The 17,351-nt window shown below is 36.6% G+C and overlaps 1 protein-coding gene across 1 annotated transcript in view; it reads right to left on the bottom strand.

Moving 5' to 3' along the window:
• Positions 1–3,035: 3,035 nt before the first annotated feature.
• Positions 3,036–17,351, bottom strand: part of GBE1 (1,4-alpha-glucan branching enzyme 1) — a 163,643-nt gene continuing 149,327 nt past the window's right edge. The window contains exon 16 of the mRNA XM_062002662.1: positions 3,036–6,345. Within this exon, the coding sequence (XP_061858646.1) occupies positions 6,289–6,345 (57 nt within the window). The 3' untranslated portion in view covers positions 3,036–6,288. The remainder of the gene's footprint in view (positions 6,346–17,351) is intronic.

Below are 17,351 nucleotides of genomic sequence, written 5' to 3' on the forward strand. Positions count from 1 at the left end.
ACTATGAAATTGCTCACTTGTCATAATCCAATATTTTTCATTAAAAAAGTCCTATGTTTGAAATCTTGGGATGCTTTTTGCCTTGGGAAAAGAGTTTTATGCAGAAAAAAATCCCCGTTCTCTATGCCCATACAGCCCTTCTGCTCCATTTCATGACGTGATCAACATTCTCTTCAGATAAACAATTCTGGATAGAAAAACACATTTTGGTTTTTGGACATGATGTGTTTACATAATCATCTTTTTCATGCTAGTGTAAAGATGTGCCTCTTTTTTTTTTTTTTGGCTGTCAGAATGTGTTTGTTGTTTTCTGACAAAAATATGCCACAGCCAAAGATTTAAAATGATTATTGGAATTGCAAAGGCAGAAGTTTAAGTGGTATTTCACAAAAAACCTCCAAATATCTTCAGCAGCCTCCCCTCTTATCTCTTCCCCTAGAAGCTCCAAAAATCAAAAGCTAACCCCAATGTATTACTGAAGACTGAAAACTGTGATTGCCTGAGATATTCATAACTAGTATTTACACAGCTTAGTGAATATGAAAAGACTCAAAGTGTTATATTTGGTCTAATAATGAATAAAGAAAAACAAGGAAAAAAATCATAACAGAAGCAGTGGTCAGTACACAAAAGGAGCTTTGTACAAAAGTGATAGTTAAAAATCTCATACATTCCAAAGATCTAGTTCTCATTTCACTTAATTTTACATATCGTTACTGCACCAGAGGGTGCAATCTTCTTTTGACAGAAGATTGGTGTTTTTTTTCCTCTTTTATTAGTGAATAAAATTTTACAAAGGAATTCATATTAAAAATACCTTTTTAAGTAAAGAATTTTTACAGTTTTCTACAGGGTTAATTGTGTAATACTGTTATGAAAGAAATGGTGTAAGATTTTTTAGTGTGAAATGAACACCGACTTTGATCATTCACACAAGTGATAGCTTAAGGGCAGGATAACTAATCTACTCCAGTTAGCTTGCTCTACAACTGAAGTAAACACAAGCTACACTCAGTATTTTGTGAAGGGCAACTAAACATGGTTGGGATTTATCCCTACCTCTTCCTTCAAATGGCTGTCTAATGGCTTAAGTGACTTCACCTACTTTGATCTTGACAGTCAATTTATTTGAAGTGAACAGCTCCCTAAGTTTTTGGTGCAGGTGGTGGGTTTATTACAGCTAACAATCAAATGCCCTCACAAGCTGCTTGTTCTCTCACCTTTGGGATGGGGAGGAAATAGAAGGAAGGTGAGAATACTTGTGGACTGCGATAATACTTTAACAGGGAAAGCAAACACTGCATCTGCAAGCAAAGGAGAAATAGGAATTCATTCACGACTTCGTATCAGCAGGCAGATCTCCAGCCACTTTCTGGCAAGAGGTGACTGAGGGCTGAGCAGGCAACAGCCTTCACACTGGGAAAAAATATCCATCAGTAACAGCCAAAATACTGCTATTTTATCAGCACCATTTTAGGCACAAATCCACAACACAGCACTACAGGGTTGCTATAAAAAATGTTAACTCCATCCCAGACAGATCCAGGACAGCTAGCTGCTTGCCTCCAGTTCCTCTCTCCACTAAAGAGAACAGAAAACAGACCAGTCTATTCCTTTGCTACAAAAGACTCAAGCAGAATACTGGAAAATAGCAAAATAAAAAATAACTACAGAGAAAACATACCACTATAGTATTTTCACCTTAGTTTCTTCAGTATTTGCAGACATAAATTTCTTCCTAAGTGCACTGTATCTATTTTGTCATAAACGTCATATGCTCAGAAAAGACTCAACGTGTCAGGTTTACATCATCCTATCATAGACTGCCCTTGTTCCATACATTTGAATTGTGATTTGTGAGGCATAATCAGATGAAATACAGAAGTTTAGAGGGAGTTCTCTCCTAGCTTTTAACAATGACGAGATTATCTTGGAGTCAAATGGCATTGCTGATCAGTTCTGCATCAATTTTAATTCTCTTCTAATAGTCTGAGAAATTATTGTCTTTGTCTCAACTTGATTAGACAGTTTTCAGAACTATTTCAAAACAAAGAATTTATTTTTGGAAGGGGTTCAGAATAGCTTTGTAAATAAGCAGAAATATCAGCTAAGCTGAAACCTATTATTTCAATGTCTACAAGTTCTTACATTTTTTCCCTAATTCATTTTAGCCTTTAATTTACCATGAATATCCAAGAGCATATTTATATTTACAGAGTACATACTGTACTCACAGGCATGAAAAATATAATTTGTCTCACCTAATGAGTCATCATTAGCTTTTGTTTTTACCTTTCCAGAAGCAGAATATTTTTAATGTATTCAATTGGAGTTATTTTTATCCAATAATTTATATAACTTTTTAATACGAGCAGTCATATGTCATCTTATTACTATTACTATAACTTATCTTTCAGATAAAAGGAAAATGAAAAAGGAAACATTGCATGAACAAAAAAATATTTCTTTCTAAATAGAGGAAAACTTGTTTGGAACTTTTTAATTTTCTTTTTTTTATTTTAATGCTTGTGAAGCTTTTGGAAAGATGTTGTTCCTCAAGTATTCTAAACAATCTGGAAATCTAAAGACAATTAAAACGTACACTTGGCATAACAGATAACTCTCCATTTCAGGAAATAACCTACATCCTCAACCCTTTCAAAACACTTGCACTCTATACAACGAAGTGTAAAAACATACACATGTACAGAGTCTTCCTCGACAAAAAAGTTTACATTCACTGTTAGGAAGATGCTTGAATTTTATGAATCGCAGATTCTGGCTAAGGTGTGGTGTCTGAAAATACATACAATACCACTTCATCTCTGTAGCAGTCCTCTAACAATGACAACATGCTCAGTTTGGAATTAGTCAATGAGGAAACTCTTAAATGTCAAATACTTCAATTCCTCAGAAAGTTACATTATGAAGCAAACAAAAAAAGATTATAGACCTCAATATATTCAAAAGAGAACATCTGCATTTATTTCAGTTAAATGAAACAATTTTTCATATACATTTAGTTAATCCTCATCTTTCACTACTTAAATAGTGAAGTTATTTTTAAGCTCTAAAAACGGATACCTTCATACAGCTGCTCTCCCTTTGTCAGAGGATTAGATATATTGGATTCCTTTCTTTCAGAGCACATGGTCTCTGCTAAACTGAATATAATAAGCAAGACAAATTTCATAGGAGCAAAAAACAAACCAACCAAACAGAAAGGTCAAACAATTTTTGTACTAAAATCTGTTTTTCAGAAGTACTTACCAAGCTGAAACAATCCCTCCACTTCAAAATAAATCTCAGGACAGTAAGACTTGAATTGTGGGAGGAGAATAAAACAACAAGGATCTTACTGCCTTTAGAATATGTCAGTTTAACATATGCCTGTCTGTTATCAGAATAACCTGGTCTGGAGAAGAATGTTGAGTTATTCAGATCAGAGAACCATTCGGCACACATGATGCAAGATAGGGAAAAGGTCAGCCTGAATCTTTAGATAAACTGTCAGGTGAGGATGAACTTGAATTCTCATGGACTGTTATAGAGATCATGGAATAACAATTTCTGGAGCCAGAGCTACTAAGAGTTACCATTACTCTTTCAAGTGATGGGGAAGTATATCTTAGTGTGGAAATATAAATCGTTATCAGTCCTTTACACAAAGAGAGATTATCTTCAAAGGAATTCTCCCATGATATCTAAGTCTTTGTGGAGAGCTTTATGTCCTGGGATACATCACCATGTACCACTTAATTTACTCCTATGACAGAGCTTAACTATCATATTTGACTTAAGAATGTCAATTTGAGATGCATCCAAGCAAAATGCACCTGTGGAGCTCATGTGCTGCTCAGAATGTGTCTGAGGTTTCAAACAGTCATGATGATAGGCAAGCCTCAGGGCATTACCTGAAGGAGGGACCTTGGTCGAGGTCTTGCAACCTGAGTGTGATGCTAGACAGCTAGTGAATTGACTGGAGCTGAATTCCTCCTCAGAATCAATCAGAATATAGAGAGTTGGAAGAAGAAATTGACTTTCCATTGGTATTGCAAGAGAAAATTGTCCAGTCTTACATAACAGGCAGCAGCACAGCCACCATTGGAATGTAGACTCCAAAAAAGCCCTAAATATTACACTTCCTGTATTTACATGTTTATCTTTCAAGTCTTGCAGTCTGCTTTCATTAATCTCTCACTACACAAAATAAAAATGTGTGTAGGACAAATACTCTGCCAATCTCATCAGACTGCTTTTGACCAAAGCAAGTTCCTCATTTCAAGATAGAAAAAAACCTAATACTCTCCTCCAATATTAGGACTACTTTATAATCATTTTACAATACAAGCAATGAAACCATGTATGCATTTGTTTTATCCTCCTCAGAGTTTATTTTGCATCTAATTTTACAGTTTATACTTCACATCATACATTTATTCCTTCTCTTGAAAAAATGTTTGACACAGACATTTGCCTTGCATTATGTTTTTGAAACCTGGAATTGGTACCAGTTCAAAAAAAAACCCAAAACCACCCTATAAAACATATTAGATCAATAGAATGTAGATATAACATGTATTAGAAGTTGCTCATTATTTCACTACAAGGAAAACAATCTGGAAAAAAAAGTTCCAGTTGCTAAAACAGTTCAGTGTATTTTCTTTAAGTCCTAGTGTAATAGGAATGCTTTTATTAGCCCATCACCAAACCAGCATAGAGGACAATGAAGCATGATCCTAAACAGTATCATGGTACTAATCTACAATGTAAAATTCTTTTGTCACACAGAACACAGCAGTCTGGGGATGTTCATAAAATCCTTTCAGTGCGAACTGTGCAAAAGACTGTTTTCCATCATGCTGCATTATTCTATCCCTTAATTTGCTTAAGTAGTAAGCCACAAGTAAGCATTCCAAGAACTGTGAATAGATTTTGAGTGTTGGCACAACTTTTCAGTAATTGACACAATGGTTCACATAGGAAACTGGGCAAAATTATGACTTGGAAATGGTCACAGACATCTTCCTCTTTGGCTACTTTAAAAGTTAGAAAATTCTGATTTGTACAAAAGACATTCATTTCAGAACCAATTCAAATATTTTAAAATAAATGGAACAAAAAGCATGTCCTGTTAATTTGGTATTAATTTTCCAGAATACTCTCCAATACATTTTCAAATATACAAAATCTTACTCTTTACAAAGAAGTTGTAGCTCATGAAAGAACTCACTTGAATAATCTTAGTAGCACTCCAGTAATTGACTACCTTGATTTTACTGAAAAACATCTTAGTTTGATCACTGTGTTTTGAGACTGCTTCTTCATGAGAAGCAATGTTTCAAAAGTTATAAAAGTGCAAGAACATCATCATGTTCCAGGCTGAAAGGCAGCTTCTGGAAATTGTGAAATCTGTATTGCAAGGTCCTGACAATAGTGAAATAAATGCATTGGGAGGAATTACCTTTTAAGTACCTCTTCTAGTATGATATTATTACAGTAAGAACAAAACACTCTTCTCACTGAACATTTTAGTCATCTAAATAAAATATTTGTGTCTTTTTTCTTAACTTTAGCAAGTGAGATGCACAGACTAAGTGGTTTGATTGGGAGTAAATAAGCAACACACACAACAGCATGAGCAAGTCACCAGTCAATTGGCCTGTTCATTTTTCTGTTCAGCATTTTTGAGCAATTTTAATTAAATAAAAACCAGCTAAGTAAAATACTCTCAGAGGACCTTCTCATCCACTTGGATAAAGACTTCTAATTCCATGTTGGACTTCACTGAAGAAGAGGAGCCTCAAATTAGGTCCCACAAACCGTTAAGGCTGCCTTTTAGCCAAAAACTCCTGTTTTATTTAAGCAAACTACTTACTTTCAGTAAGAAGCGTTAATATATAACAAACATTTGAATTCACTGTCAAAATGAGGATTACAAGAATTACAAGCTTCAGAGCAGGATCACTCTTGTCATTCCCGATAAAATTCTGTAAACAATTTAATTGAGAATACCTGCTGCTTTGCAGTATCTTTAATGTAATTTTGCACTACTAGAACTACAATGTTTTCCATTCTGTCTCTTTTGTAAAGTTTCCTCAAAAGATATTCTAGCAAGTCAAGAGCTCTGCAATTATATCTCAATATTAATCTTACATTTTAAACACCTAATATTACTACACTTAGTTTCAGAAAGCTTCCTTAGAGCAAGTTCTGTTATACTTAGTACTAGTACAGTGTATCAGCACTTCTATGACTTGCTTCTTCAGTAGAGAGTTACAGAGGACTTCATTTTGGGATATCCATATTCTGAAGGACAATGGCCACTCTGCTTGGAATGTACACCTAGTAAAAACACGACAAGAACAAGAATAGCTGAAAGAAACATCAACCTCACAAGAAACAATCTGCAAATAACAGTATATGAAAAAATACATGTAAAATATTTCAAATGTTAAAAAATTGCTATTTGTGCAATGTTGTGGGTCATATTAATCACATTTAAAGAGTGATTACTGACTACTTAGTCCCCAGTACTTGAATTAACGCAAGGTAATGTAAAAGTTTAAAAAACATCTTCATTGCAATCTCCCCTCTCTTCTCTTTTAAAAAAACTCTTACCTTGATAGATTTTAAAGTGGCTACTAGCACAGGGCTTTACATGATTTGCAATGACCAGTGTGAAAAAACTGCGGACATCTACGTCAATAGACCGCACAATGAGAGACGACAAAGTTTTTCAACACTGTGAATTGAAGCTGCACAGAGGTCTAGGATGTCATTTCATACAGGTAAATATCAGTAATGATACAGCAATGTATTCTCACTCTTGGTATTGAAAGAATTCCTGTGTCTGAACAATAAAACTCACTCTCAAAACGAGAGGGACTGAAAATTAACTATTAAAATTATTACAATTTTATTACTTTTTTTTCCCCGGATTACCATGAAAAAAACCCAGACAATCAGAAGATTCCTCAAAGATCATAAAAGAACTTGTGGAAATGTGTTTTACATGACATTTCTTCCAAGCAGAGTAGAGTCACGATTTGAAAACAAGACCAACACATATTACCTCACAATTACCTTGATATATGGTACTCCATCAATTGTCAAGTGTATGAATGGGTTTGGCAAACAAGTCAATAAAAACATAATTATAAAAGATAACACAAGGTTGAAGATTATTGGCTTTGTTCTGACAACATCCTTTTTTCAACTATCCTTCATCCCTGTGGAATGTCTAATATTCTGCAATTTCAAGCATGTTATCTGCTAACTAGAGGCTGATGGCATTAAAGGCAGTGTTCAAAACAGGATAAAGCAATAAAGTAAAAAGTTTTAGGAAAGAAAAAAAGAAAGAAAATAACAGTTGATCTTTACTGAACTAGAGTTATGTCCAATGCTTCTTGAAAGGCAGCAAACATAACCATTTCCCCTAAGGTTTTGGTAATAAATAGCTTCTACAAATTTGTGCAAGAGAGAAAATACTTAATACTTAAAGTCAACTAGCCCAAGAACATATAGATAAAGGAAAGATTCTGAAGTTGTGTACTGTGAAATTCAGCACTTGGGGCTTGTACGATGGAGTGAGAAAGAAGAAGTAACAAATAGAAATATTTTTTTTCATAAAGAATATGTAGAAAGTTGCCTCATTTAAGGGAACAAAAATTAACATTAGTACAAGACACAGCAATTCTCAGTTATAAAATAATAATATGTCAGTTCTCAGGAGAAGTAAATTAACCATGGTCCTTTAAAGTCAATTTACAACAGCTAAGAGCCATCTGAGACTAGTATGGAAGCATTACATTCCTACCACTTCATTGTCCATTAGAATTTTAAAACTGGTTTTAAGCACTATGTCAGAAATTGTGTAAGTGGTTGCATTTAGACTAGTGACTGATGTTATCTGTTTGCCATGGAGACATGCAACTGCTGGCTTACTACTTTCAGTCACGTTTTTTTTTTTTTCTTACTATGGCAAATTAAAAATGTGTTTCAGTGGTTTTTGTCTTGCTGGGCTTCTTGCTTAAGCACAGAAGACCCACATACGTCATTATCTCGTAACCTTATCAACTTACTTATTGGTAAGTGTAATCATCTCTAAGTCTTGAATAAAACTGCAATAAGCAACAATACAATTAGGGCATGGACAATGAAAAAATATTATAAACCAAATATTTAATAATTATTAAATATTATTAATTATACATTCTGCTGCTGTACCTTTTTTAAAGGGGAAAAATATTACAGAATTATTAGATCATTCTTGTTACAAGTGTATTGGGATTATTCCTTCCCCCAAGCCTAATACTATTTCCAGAAATACTATAGTGTATATGCTCAGGCTTAATTATTTGCTTAAACAGACAGAACACAAATAGAACACTTGTGTTAGGGAGAGGGAGGGGAAAATGTGAACAAGTTTGAAAGACTTTGTGCCTTTCCTGAGGTAAGGCAAAATCTCAAAGATATCTGTCCAGGGTCCCAGCAGAGTTTTTGGCCTTTTGGCTCAGATTTCTCACCCTGCTCCTTACTCTTCTGGTAATGGGGATCCCAGAACTTCCTCAGAATTTCCTCTCCAGCATTATTCCTTTTCCTTCAGTACCTGTCACCTGAACTACCATTCTTGTAGTAACATATTTCCATTAATTTAAATTTATATTCTGTATCCTTCTCCTGAGTGTAATGAGGTGAGTTGAGTAGATGGTGTTCCAACCATATGCTATAATTCACCATCAGTAGCATGATTAAAAAAAGCCAGGAATCCATTACTGACAGGATAAGTTGAAATTCAGGCATTTTATCTTAATATTTGAGTCCAGAGTCTTCCAAATATATAAAAATATTTTGGACAGTCCTTAGCTAAAAACTAATAAGTAACATTAGGCATATTTAAATTGATGTCTCTGATTTAGATTAGGAGCTCTGCTTGTTTATAATATTTTAATTCACTCTTCTGATTAATATCAAAACATATACATACAGTTCTCCTTATTATAGAAATAAATGTGCATTAGCACACAATATGAGGCTTACATCTATTGAAACAATCATGCTTCTACTGTATTACTCAGATCTATCTTCCTTTTATATTTCCTAGGTAAAGCACCACATATGTGTTTTTTCTCTTTTTTCTATCTTTGTTATTTACGTCCAAATTATTACAAATAATTTTAAACAGAATTCCTACACACTGAAATGCATTAATGAGGATACCTGTTCTGACATGTTATGATATGTGTCTGTGACAAACTCCATTCAACTCAGTATCCAGTCTAACTCCAATCCTTTTCAGTCAGGCTGGTTTCTAATATTTACTGATCTGTGGGATGCCTCTGCTGAGCTTTTCTTCTATTAATTTTTTGGGAAGTTTCTGTTGGCTAAAATCCTCAAATTTATCAAGATGCATCTGGATTTGACCCCTAACATTCAATTTATCAATCATTCACCCTAATTCAGTGTCATCTGCAAATCTACTGAGGATATGCCCTGTCCCAGTCTTTCAGTCACTGCTTAAGACTCCAAACAGTACCAGCCCCAGCAGCAATTCCTAGCACACTCTCCTTGACACCAGCAGACAGCTGGACATTGAGCCTTTAATTACTAAAACTGCAGCAGCCCAGGTAGTTTTTAACCCACCTAACAATCTTTCTATCTAGCCTGTATTTGCTCAGCTCCTAGGTAAGAATGTCTGCTACAGAGAAGCTGAATGTCTTATTGAACTGATTGTAACAACCCCATCCATGCAGCTAGAGTCAATTCATCTCAGAAAGCAATCAGGTGGATCATGTTGATTGACTCATTTCAAAATATGCCACGTGTTTGGATATGAATTTCTAGAGGAGGTGGCCCTTGACTTCTCAAGGGACTGAGGGGAGAGGCTGACTGGCCTACAGATCTTTCAGCCTTCATTTTTGCTTTTACTACAGCCTTTGGTTAGTTATAAGAAGACTCTCCTGACTACCATGATTTTTCAGATGATAGCCAGCAGCTTTGCAATGACAACACCAAAATCTTTCCAGACTTGTCTTTCCTTTTCTCTTTCATACACTGATTCTGAATTACGTACTTCCAACTACCAATTTTGGTTCTATTGATCTCTTCTCTTCTAAGCTGCTTTCTTCTGATCACAAATTATATCTCATTCACGTCTCTTTTACCACTTCGTGAGGCTTACTTTATGAATATGGCCAGAAGTGAAACCCCAAGTACAGAATACTAACAAGAATACATTCATAGCAAACCAATGTCTTGACTATCATTCAATCAAGTCATCTTCTGAATGTCTCTTTCTGTGTTTATCTTAAATGCCCTTCCCTTAAATGCTCATTGTTCTGGTTTAGCAAGGAGCAGCTTTTGGTTTAGTAACAGGGGGAGCGGGTTGCAGTGAAGACCCGGTAAAGAGTTTGTGGACTCTCCCCCCGGCTCCTGGGTTCACACCCACCTCCGGCCCGGCTGGGCCAATCTGGCGCCTCTGCCATCACTATTTAGGGACGGGAATTTGAAATGCGAGGCAGGAGGTGTAAGAGTGATACAAGATGGAGGTGACCACGCGGACCCTTCAGCTGGAGAAGGAGGAAGGAAGGAGAAGCAGTAGACCAGAGACCCTTCTGCAAGCCGTGGCGAGAATGCAAGCTGTGCCCCTGCAACCTATGGAGATCCATGGCAGGACTGAGAGTTACCAGCAGCTCCATGTGAGTGAGCCCGGATGGGCGAGGGACAGTGTGGGGAGACGGCCGTGGCCCAGGCCGTGTTGGAGAGCCTGCACGCCGCAGAGCAGCCCCACACGAGAGGCAGAGAGGAGCTGCAGCCTTTGGAATAAGTGCACGTCGGAGCAGCCCGTGCAGGGCTGCCATGCGTGTGAGTTACCCCACGGACTCGCAGGGAGGACTGGCGTGGAGTTCACCCGTCCTGAGAAGGAACAAACGGCAGAAGCTATCGGGAACAGACTAACTGAAACCCCCACTGCCTGCCCCCCCGAACCGTTCAGGGGGGGACAGGGTAAAAACCCCGGGATCAGGGCTCTGAGCCCGGGAAGAGGGGAGGTGTGGCAAGAAGGTGTTCTTAAAAAGGCTGGTTGGACTCTTCACTGTTGTATTACTCTGTGTTGTTTTATCTTGGTTATGTTTTGGGTTTTTGGGGGTATGTTTTAGTTGATGTTGCATTAAATTATTTTTCTGTTTTCTTCCCCAAACCGAGTAGCCTGGTCTGTTTTGTCCTGAACCTTAAGCGGCAATTGAGCTCTCCCTGCGCTTGAGCAATTCTCAGCCACTTCGGTACTTGAGGCTAATCATGGTCTTTGTTCCCTGATGGGCCTAAACCATGACACTCATTCACGTTGGCCTCAGGAGGCCCACACTTGTTGCTGAAAGCAGGGTCAGCTATAAGGTTTGAAGAGGTTACTCAGGACTTTAGATCTCTCTATGAATTGTCCTTCTCCTTTCTATATCAATTCGTTACTTATTTCCTTGGGTCCTCTAAGGTGTTATACAAATGTCACTATTTTAGGAAACCATGAAGACAGTTAGAAGCACATATAGGAAGACTCAAGGGGCCTTTTCTGATTGGGGGCTGTAATATGGGGGAAAGAGAACATCATGTCTGTTAGGGACAGAGTCAGAATGACTCAGCTAGAAGTTTTGGACAACGTTCATGTTCAAACATTTAGTCGCCAAGATATCACTAAGAGTCTTTTTATTCTCCATGGGGTATTAATCAGGAATGAAGTGGAATAATTGCAGTTGACTTCACAGGCAGATGTACTAACAGAGAATTATAGAAGATAGGAATGTTGTTTTTAAGTCATATACATACAAAATTGTTTTTTATCACCTCTGACCTTTTAATATTGTATGCCCATTTAAACTATGAGGCAGTCACGTTGCCTCAAAATAGGCAAATTCCACAGAGATCAAGGCTTCTGACACCAAAATAGTACAGCCACTCTGTACTATGAAATCCCCATATACAACAATCAACCTGTTCATAGAATCACAGAGAAATATATGTGATGTTGTATGAAGGTTATAGTTCATTCGTGTAGGTTACCTCGCAAACATGGTAGAAAACAACTGGTACTACTAACACTTGCCAGGAACATAAAGATATTTTCAGCCATATAAATAGTTACTCCTTATATTTTTTTTCTGTAAATACTTAGATAATTTAAAGAAATAAGATATTAAAAAAGCTAAAAAAATACAAGAACACCAAACACAGGTAGCACTTGTGATCAACAGTAGCTATAAGCAGAAATCTGACCTTACACATTTTCAGAGAGGATGACAATACACAGGAATCTCCAAACATATCTAAAACCCCATAAGCAAAAGTTCTGCAAATGGCAACTGCTACTTTCAGATCTGGCAGACTAGATTCAGTACAACATGCAAGCACAATTGAAAATGGCTGGAACTGCAATGAACTGCTCTTCATCCACTTTCGATGTTGAAAAATATCAAGATCTAAAACTCATTTCAAGATTATTTTGAAACAGATGGAAAAATTACTAGAACTCAAAAGGTAGATCAGGCACTGCAGAAAAGCATGTGATAGTGCATATTGCAGCTGGCAGATCAGAAGGCAATGTCACAAGAATCCTTGCCAATATTATCCCAAACTATTAATTAAAATGAAGGCTTTAGACAATTTCATGTCTTTTTGTCACTATTAATTGTTAGACACTGACATTATCCTGAGAATATAATCAACCATCAATGAAAAAAAAAAAACCAAAACTTTTGCTTTCTGACTACAATTTTTTTATACAAACTCCCAACTTTTTATTTCATTTTACTAGGTATTGCATATGACAAAAGTTATGCTCAAAATAATGTGAAGTTCTGCCTTCCAATTAGTTTTTCAAATTATAGCTGTACAGTATGAATACCCAGAAAACTTCTGAACACTGTCTTGCTTCATTTATATCAAAGAAGTCCATATACTGCACAGGCTGTATCTGAAAATTTCTCCTCTACTACCTTCTGCACTCTTTCTTCAGGTTAAGAGTGCTTTAAAAAGACAACAAAATCTCTGGCCAAACACATACATGTAGACTAAAAAATAAGATAGCATGAAAGAAAATGACTACCAGAAGAACTTTGGAATCACTATACTAGTTTATGGACTTAAGAAGATAAATGATCAATGACTATAAGCAAATGAATTTGAAACTGAAGTATGATGAGGTTAAAACAGCTTGCAGTTAAAGTCTTACAGATTCCCCTAGCTAAAACAGTTAATTTTATAACTATAAACATTATTTCATATAATCTCTGTATCTGTGTGCCAGGAGAGAAAACAGTTGAAGACTACTAACTCAATCCCTTAAAATTCAATATAAAAATCCTTAATATAAAAGTTATTCAAAGCTAAGGTCACTAAGAGCTTTCATATAATTTCAGTCTATAAGTGTAATTTGTCAATAGACTAAAGGAAGAAGGAAGTTGTACTTTGGCATTGAACAATATACACTAAGGACCAAGTTAAAAACCCAACCCAGTAATAAGGATATTCTTAAAATAAACTAAATAATTTCAGTTTCATTTAATGTGAAAAGATTACATTAGAGGATGCCAAAATTGGAGAATCAACAAAAACCAGTTTATTTTTAACTAACTGTAAAGAACTACAGAAAAGGTAAATCTATTAAAGCTGAAATATGTTACATAATGATATTTCTCAACACAGCTTATTACTTTGCCAACACCACAACATAATCTGCAATATTTCATTTATCCTGCTTATTACTGAGTTCTGTTGGTGCATGAAGTATCTTAGCCCCACTATTTTCATAGAAGTCCTAACTTTTGACATGGTACAAAAGCATTAACGTTACTAGGACACACATTGATACCTACTTCCATTTTACAGTAAAATTCAGCCAAGTTGGATGCCTTAGAAAAGACTAACAAAACATTTTGAATGATATTACAAAAAACTGTTCTTCTTCTACTACCTCCCCACCTCAAATCCAAGTTTCACATCCAACTAGAACAATGAAGTAAGGTATCAACAAATGACTTAGTACATGAAAGGTCACTAGCATCTGACAAGGGTTGTAATTTGCATGCAGTACCTAATCTGCATCTTGCAGAGATTATAAGACTTAATCAAAACTACAAGTTCACAGAAGCATTGAAAAAGCACGTTTTATAAAATGTACCTCAAAAAACTCTTCTTAGGAGAACACCACAGTATAAATGTAAAAAGAAACTGTGATAAGGAGTCTATTTTTACAATGATAGAATGGTAAGAGTTGGAAGAGACCTCTACAGATTCAGTCCAGCTCTCCTGCTACAGCAGATTCTCCTCGAGTAGTTCACATAGGAATATGCCTAGGTGGATTTTTAAAACCTCCTCAGAAGGAGATTCCACAACCTCCCTGGGCATCCCGTGCAAAAGCTCCCTCACCCTCAAATAAAATAAGTTTTTCCTCGTGTTTAAGTGGAACTTTTTGTGTTCAATTACCCCTAATTCTGTCACTGAGCACTACACAAAAAAAAATGTCACCCCATCCCCTTGACATCCACCCTTTTAGATACTTCTAAGTGTTAATGAGGTCCTCCCTTAGTCTTTTCTAGACTGAACAGCACCTGATCTCCCAGTCTTTCTCATAAGAAAGATGTTCCTGTCCCGTGATCATCTTGGTGGCCCTGTGCTGGACCCTCTCTAGAAGTTCCCTGTTTCTCTCAAGTTGAGGAGCCCAGAACTGGACACAAGACCTAAGATGAGGCCCTACCAGGGCAGACGAGAGGGGAGGAGAACCTCCCTCAACCTGTTGGCCACACTCTTCTTGATGCATCCCAGATTGTCATTGGCCTTCTTGGCCATTAGTGCACATTGCTGGCTCATGAACCAGGACTCCCAGGTCCCTCTCCAAATAGCTACTCTCCAATAGGTCAATCCCTAGCCTGTACTGGTGCATGGGGGTATTCCTCCACAGTAGAAGCTCATAGGTTCATCTCTGCCCAACTCTTAAGCCAGCTGAGATCCCGCTGAATGGTAGCATTGTCTTCTGGGGAATCAGCCAGTCTTCCCAGTTTGGTGTCATCAATGAACTTGCTGAGGGTACATTCTGTCCCCTCATCCAGGTTGTTGGTGAAGATGTTGAACAAGATTGGCCCCAGAACTGATCCCTGTGGAACTCCACTGGCCACAGGCCTCCAACTCAATTCCGTGCCACTGATCACCACCCTCCGGGCTCTGTCATTCAGCCAGCTCTCGATCCACCTCACTGTCTACTCATCCAGTCCACACTTCCTGAGGTTTTCTTTGTTATGGGAGACAGTACGAAAACCCTTGCTGAAGTCAAGCTAGATGACATCTGTTGCTCTCCCTTCATCTAGCCAGACAGTTATAATTTCACACAAGGCTATAAGGAGGTCAAATAGGATATCCCCTTGGCGAATCCATGTTGACTCCCCTTGATAACCATCTTTTCGTTCATGTATTTAGAGATGACATCCCGGAAGAACAAAGTGGTTAACATTTTGTTATTAGCAAGTTTGAGTACATGGAAAATTATGTACATTTTATGTATTTGTTAACATTCCAGATCAGAGCAAGCAGTGAAATGGAAAAAATTAGATTATAGTAATTAAATCAGTCATAATACAAAGGACGTTTTTTGTACTTTATTTTCTATGAGGTTTTCAAGCTCTGTCTGATGATTTTGAAATCTGAACCCCTAAAGCATTACTAACCAAACCCGAATCATTACCTGCTCACCAACAAAATTTTATAGTGAAATGTAGCACTGCTTACAAAGCTTCCTCTTCATCCAGGGTTCTTTGCTCCAGGAATTTTATTTCTCCCTTCTTTTTCTTTTTTTGCAACATTTTTGCACTCATGTCACACCTAACCTTCTGGGTTTTAAAAACATTTGTGCCCTATTTAAGCTTGACTTGAGCAGCAGAATTATTGCATGAATTTTCATTTTGTCCTAGTCCTCTGGGTATATTTTGCTGGTAACGTTTACTTAAGCACCTTAAGGGAGATTCACCTTTCTTTTTTAGTTTCTCATGAAGGTGGAGCTAAAATTTTTGAAACAAAAAACTTAAGTCTCACAAGTCACATAAAGAGAATAAGATAATTCTTAAACATGAGGAAAATAACCTTTTTGAGTTTACTGGGGTAGCATCATACTTTTAGAAAATAAATTTGAGGGGAAGACTTTTACCTGTATTTTAAGAACTGCAAGACTAAAGCAACTAACTGATTACTCAAGAACTGAGATGTAAAAAGCTATTAAAAATAAAATGTTGCTGCTTTATTGTAAAATAGCAGCTGAAAGTATTTACTATAACTTTCACTCTTTCTTACTTGCAGTTCTAGCCTTTTGAACTTAGTCAAGATTTAATTTTTTTTATCCCAATTGCTTTTATTGGTGTCGTTTTACTAGCATTTTACCTTTATGTGGGGCTTGTGGCATCTTCTGGGGTGTTGGCTGAAGGTGGTCTGTGAATTAGACTGCTGAGGGACATAAAAGACAGTTAATGTGACCCATTCTGCTGGGTTTCTTTCTGATCCAGAAGTGCCATTGCCATGCCACAGTTTATGCTGCAAAAGTATGTCTGCTTCTTTGCGTGTCACATGCCTTATCTTCCACATGCTCCTAGCAAATTGCATCTTCACACTTTGTCCCCTTTCCTTTTTTTCTATCTTGAATTACTTGTACACACCATCTAAGACTAAATGTGAAATATACATTCCAAACTACAGTTAATTGGCTTGCAAAAGTTAAGTTAGCTGTAGATAATTAAATTGCTCTCCAGTCACAAAAGTAAGTTATTTGAATAGGACACACGAAGCAAGAATTCTAGAAGCAATTATTTGCTACATAACCCTCAGGAATGAAAACTTGAAGCCTTAGATTCTTTGTGTGCAAATGAGCATAGACACTTATCCAAACTACAAGGGTATTGCCACAGATATTTAAAAAATGTTCCCAATATCCTTTACGCCAAGCGCATCAAAAGCACAAGAACATTTTCATGCAATATAACTATTTTAAAACAAGCAATAAATAAATAAATATAAGTTACAATAATTCTCAGGAGTTTAGATCTCATAAAAAATATTAAGATGTGACTCTAGAGACCGATGTTTCTCTTCTGTCATGGAAAAGAAGTGGCTCACACAAATCGGTGCAGATACTTCATTTTTGTAGCCTGTTAAGATTGTAACTTATTTAAAGGTGTTTATGTGTATAAATATATATATGCATAGAGATATATACCGCTTCACCCAAGTATATGTTTTAAAAGTGAAAAACTACTCAGCAATATAAGTGTTCTCAGAAATTTTTCATTGAGCTCTGCTTTAAATCATGGCCTTTTTGAGTC

Source organism: Colius striatus, chromosome 1 (assembly GCF_028858725.1).
Source record: "Colius striatus isolate bColStr4 chromosome 1, bColStr4.1.hap1, whole genome shotgun sequence".
NCBI lineage: Eukaryota > Metazoa > Chordata > Aves > Coliiformes > Coliidae > Colius > Colius striatus.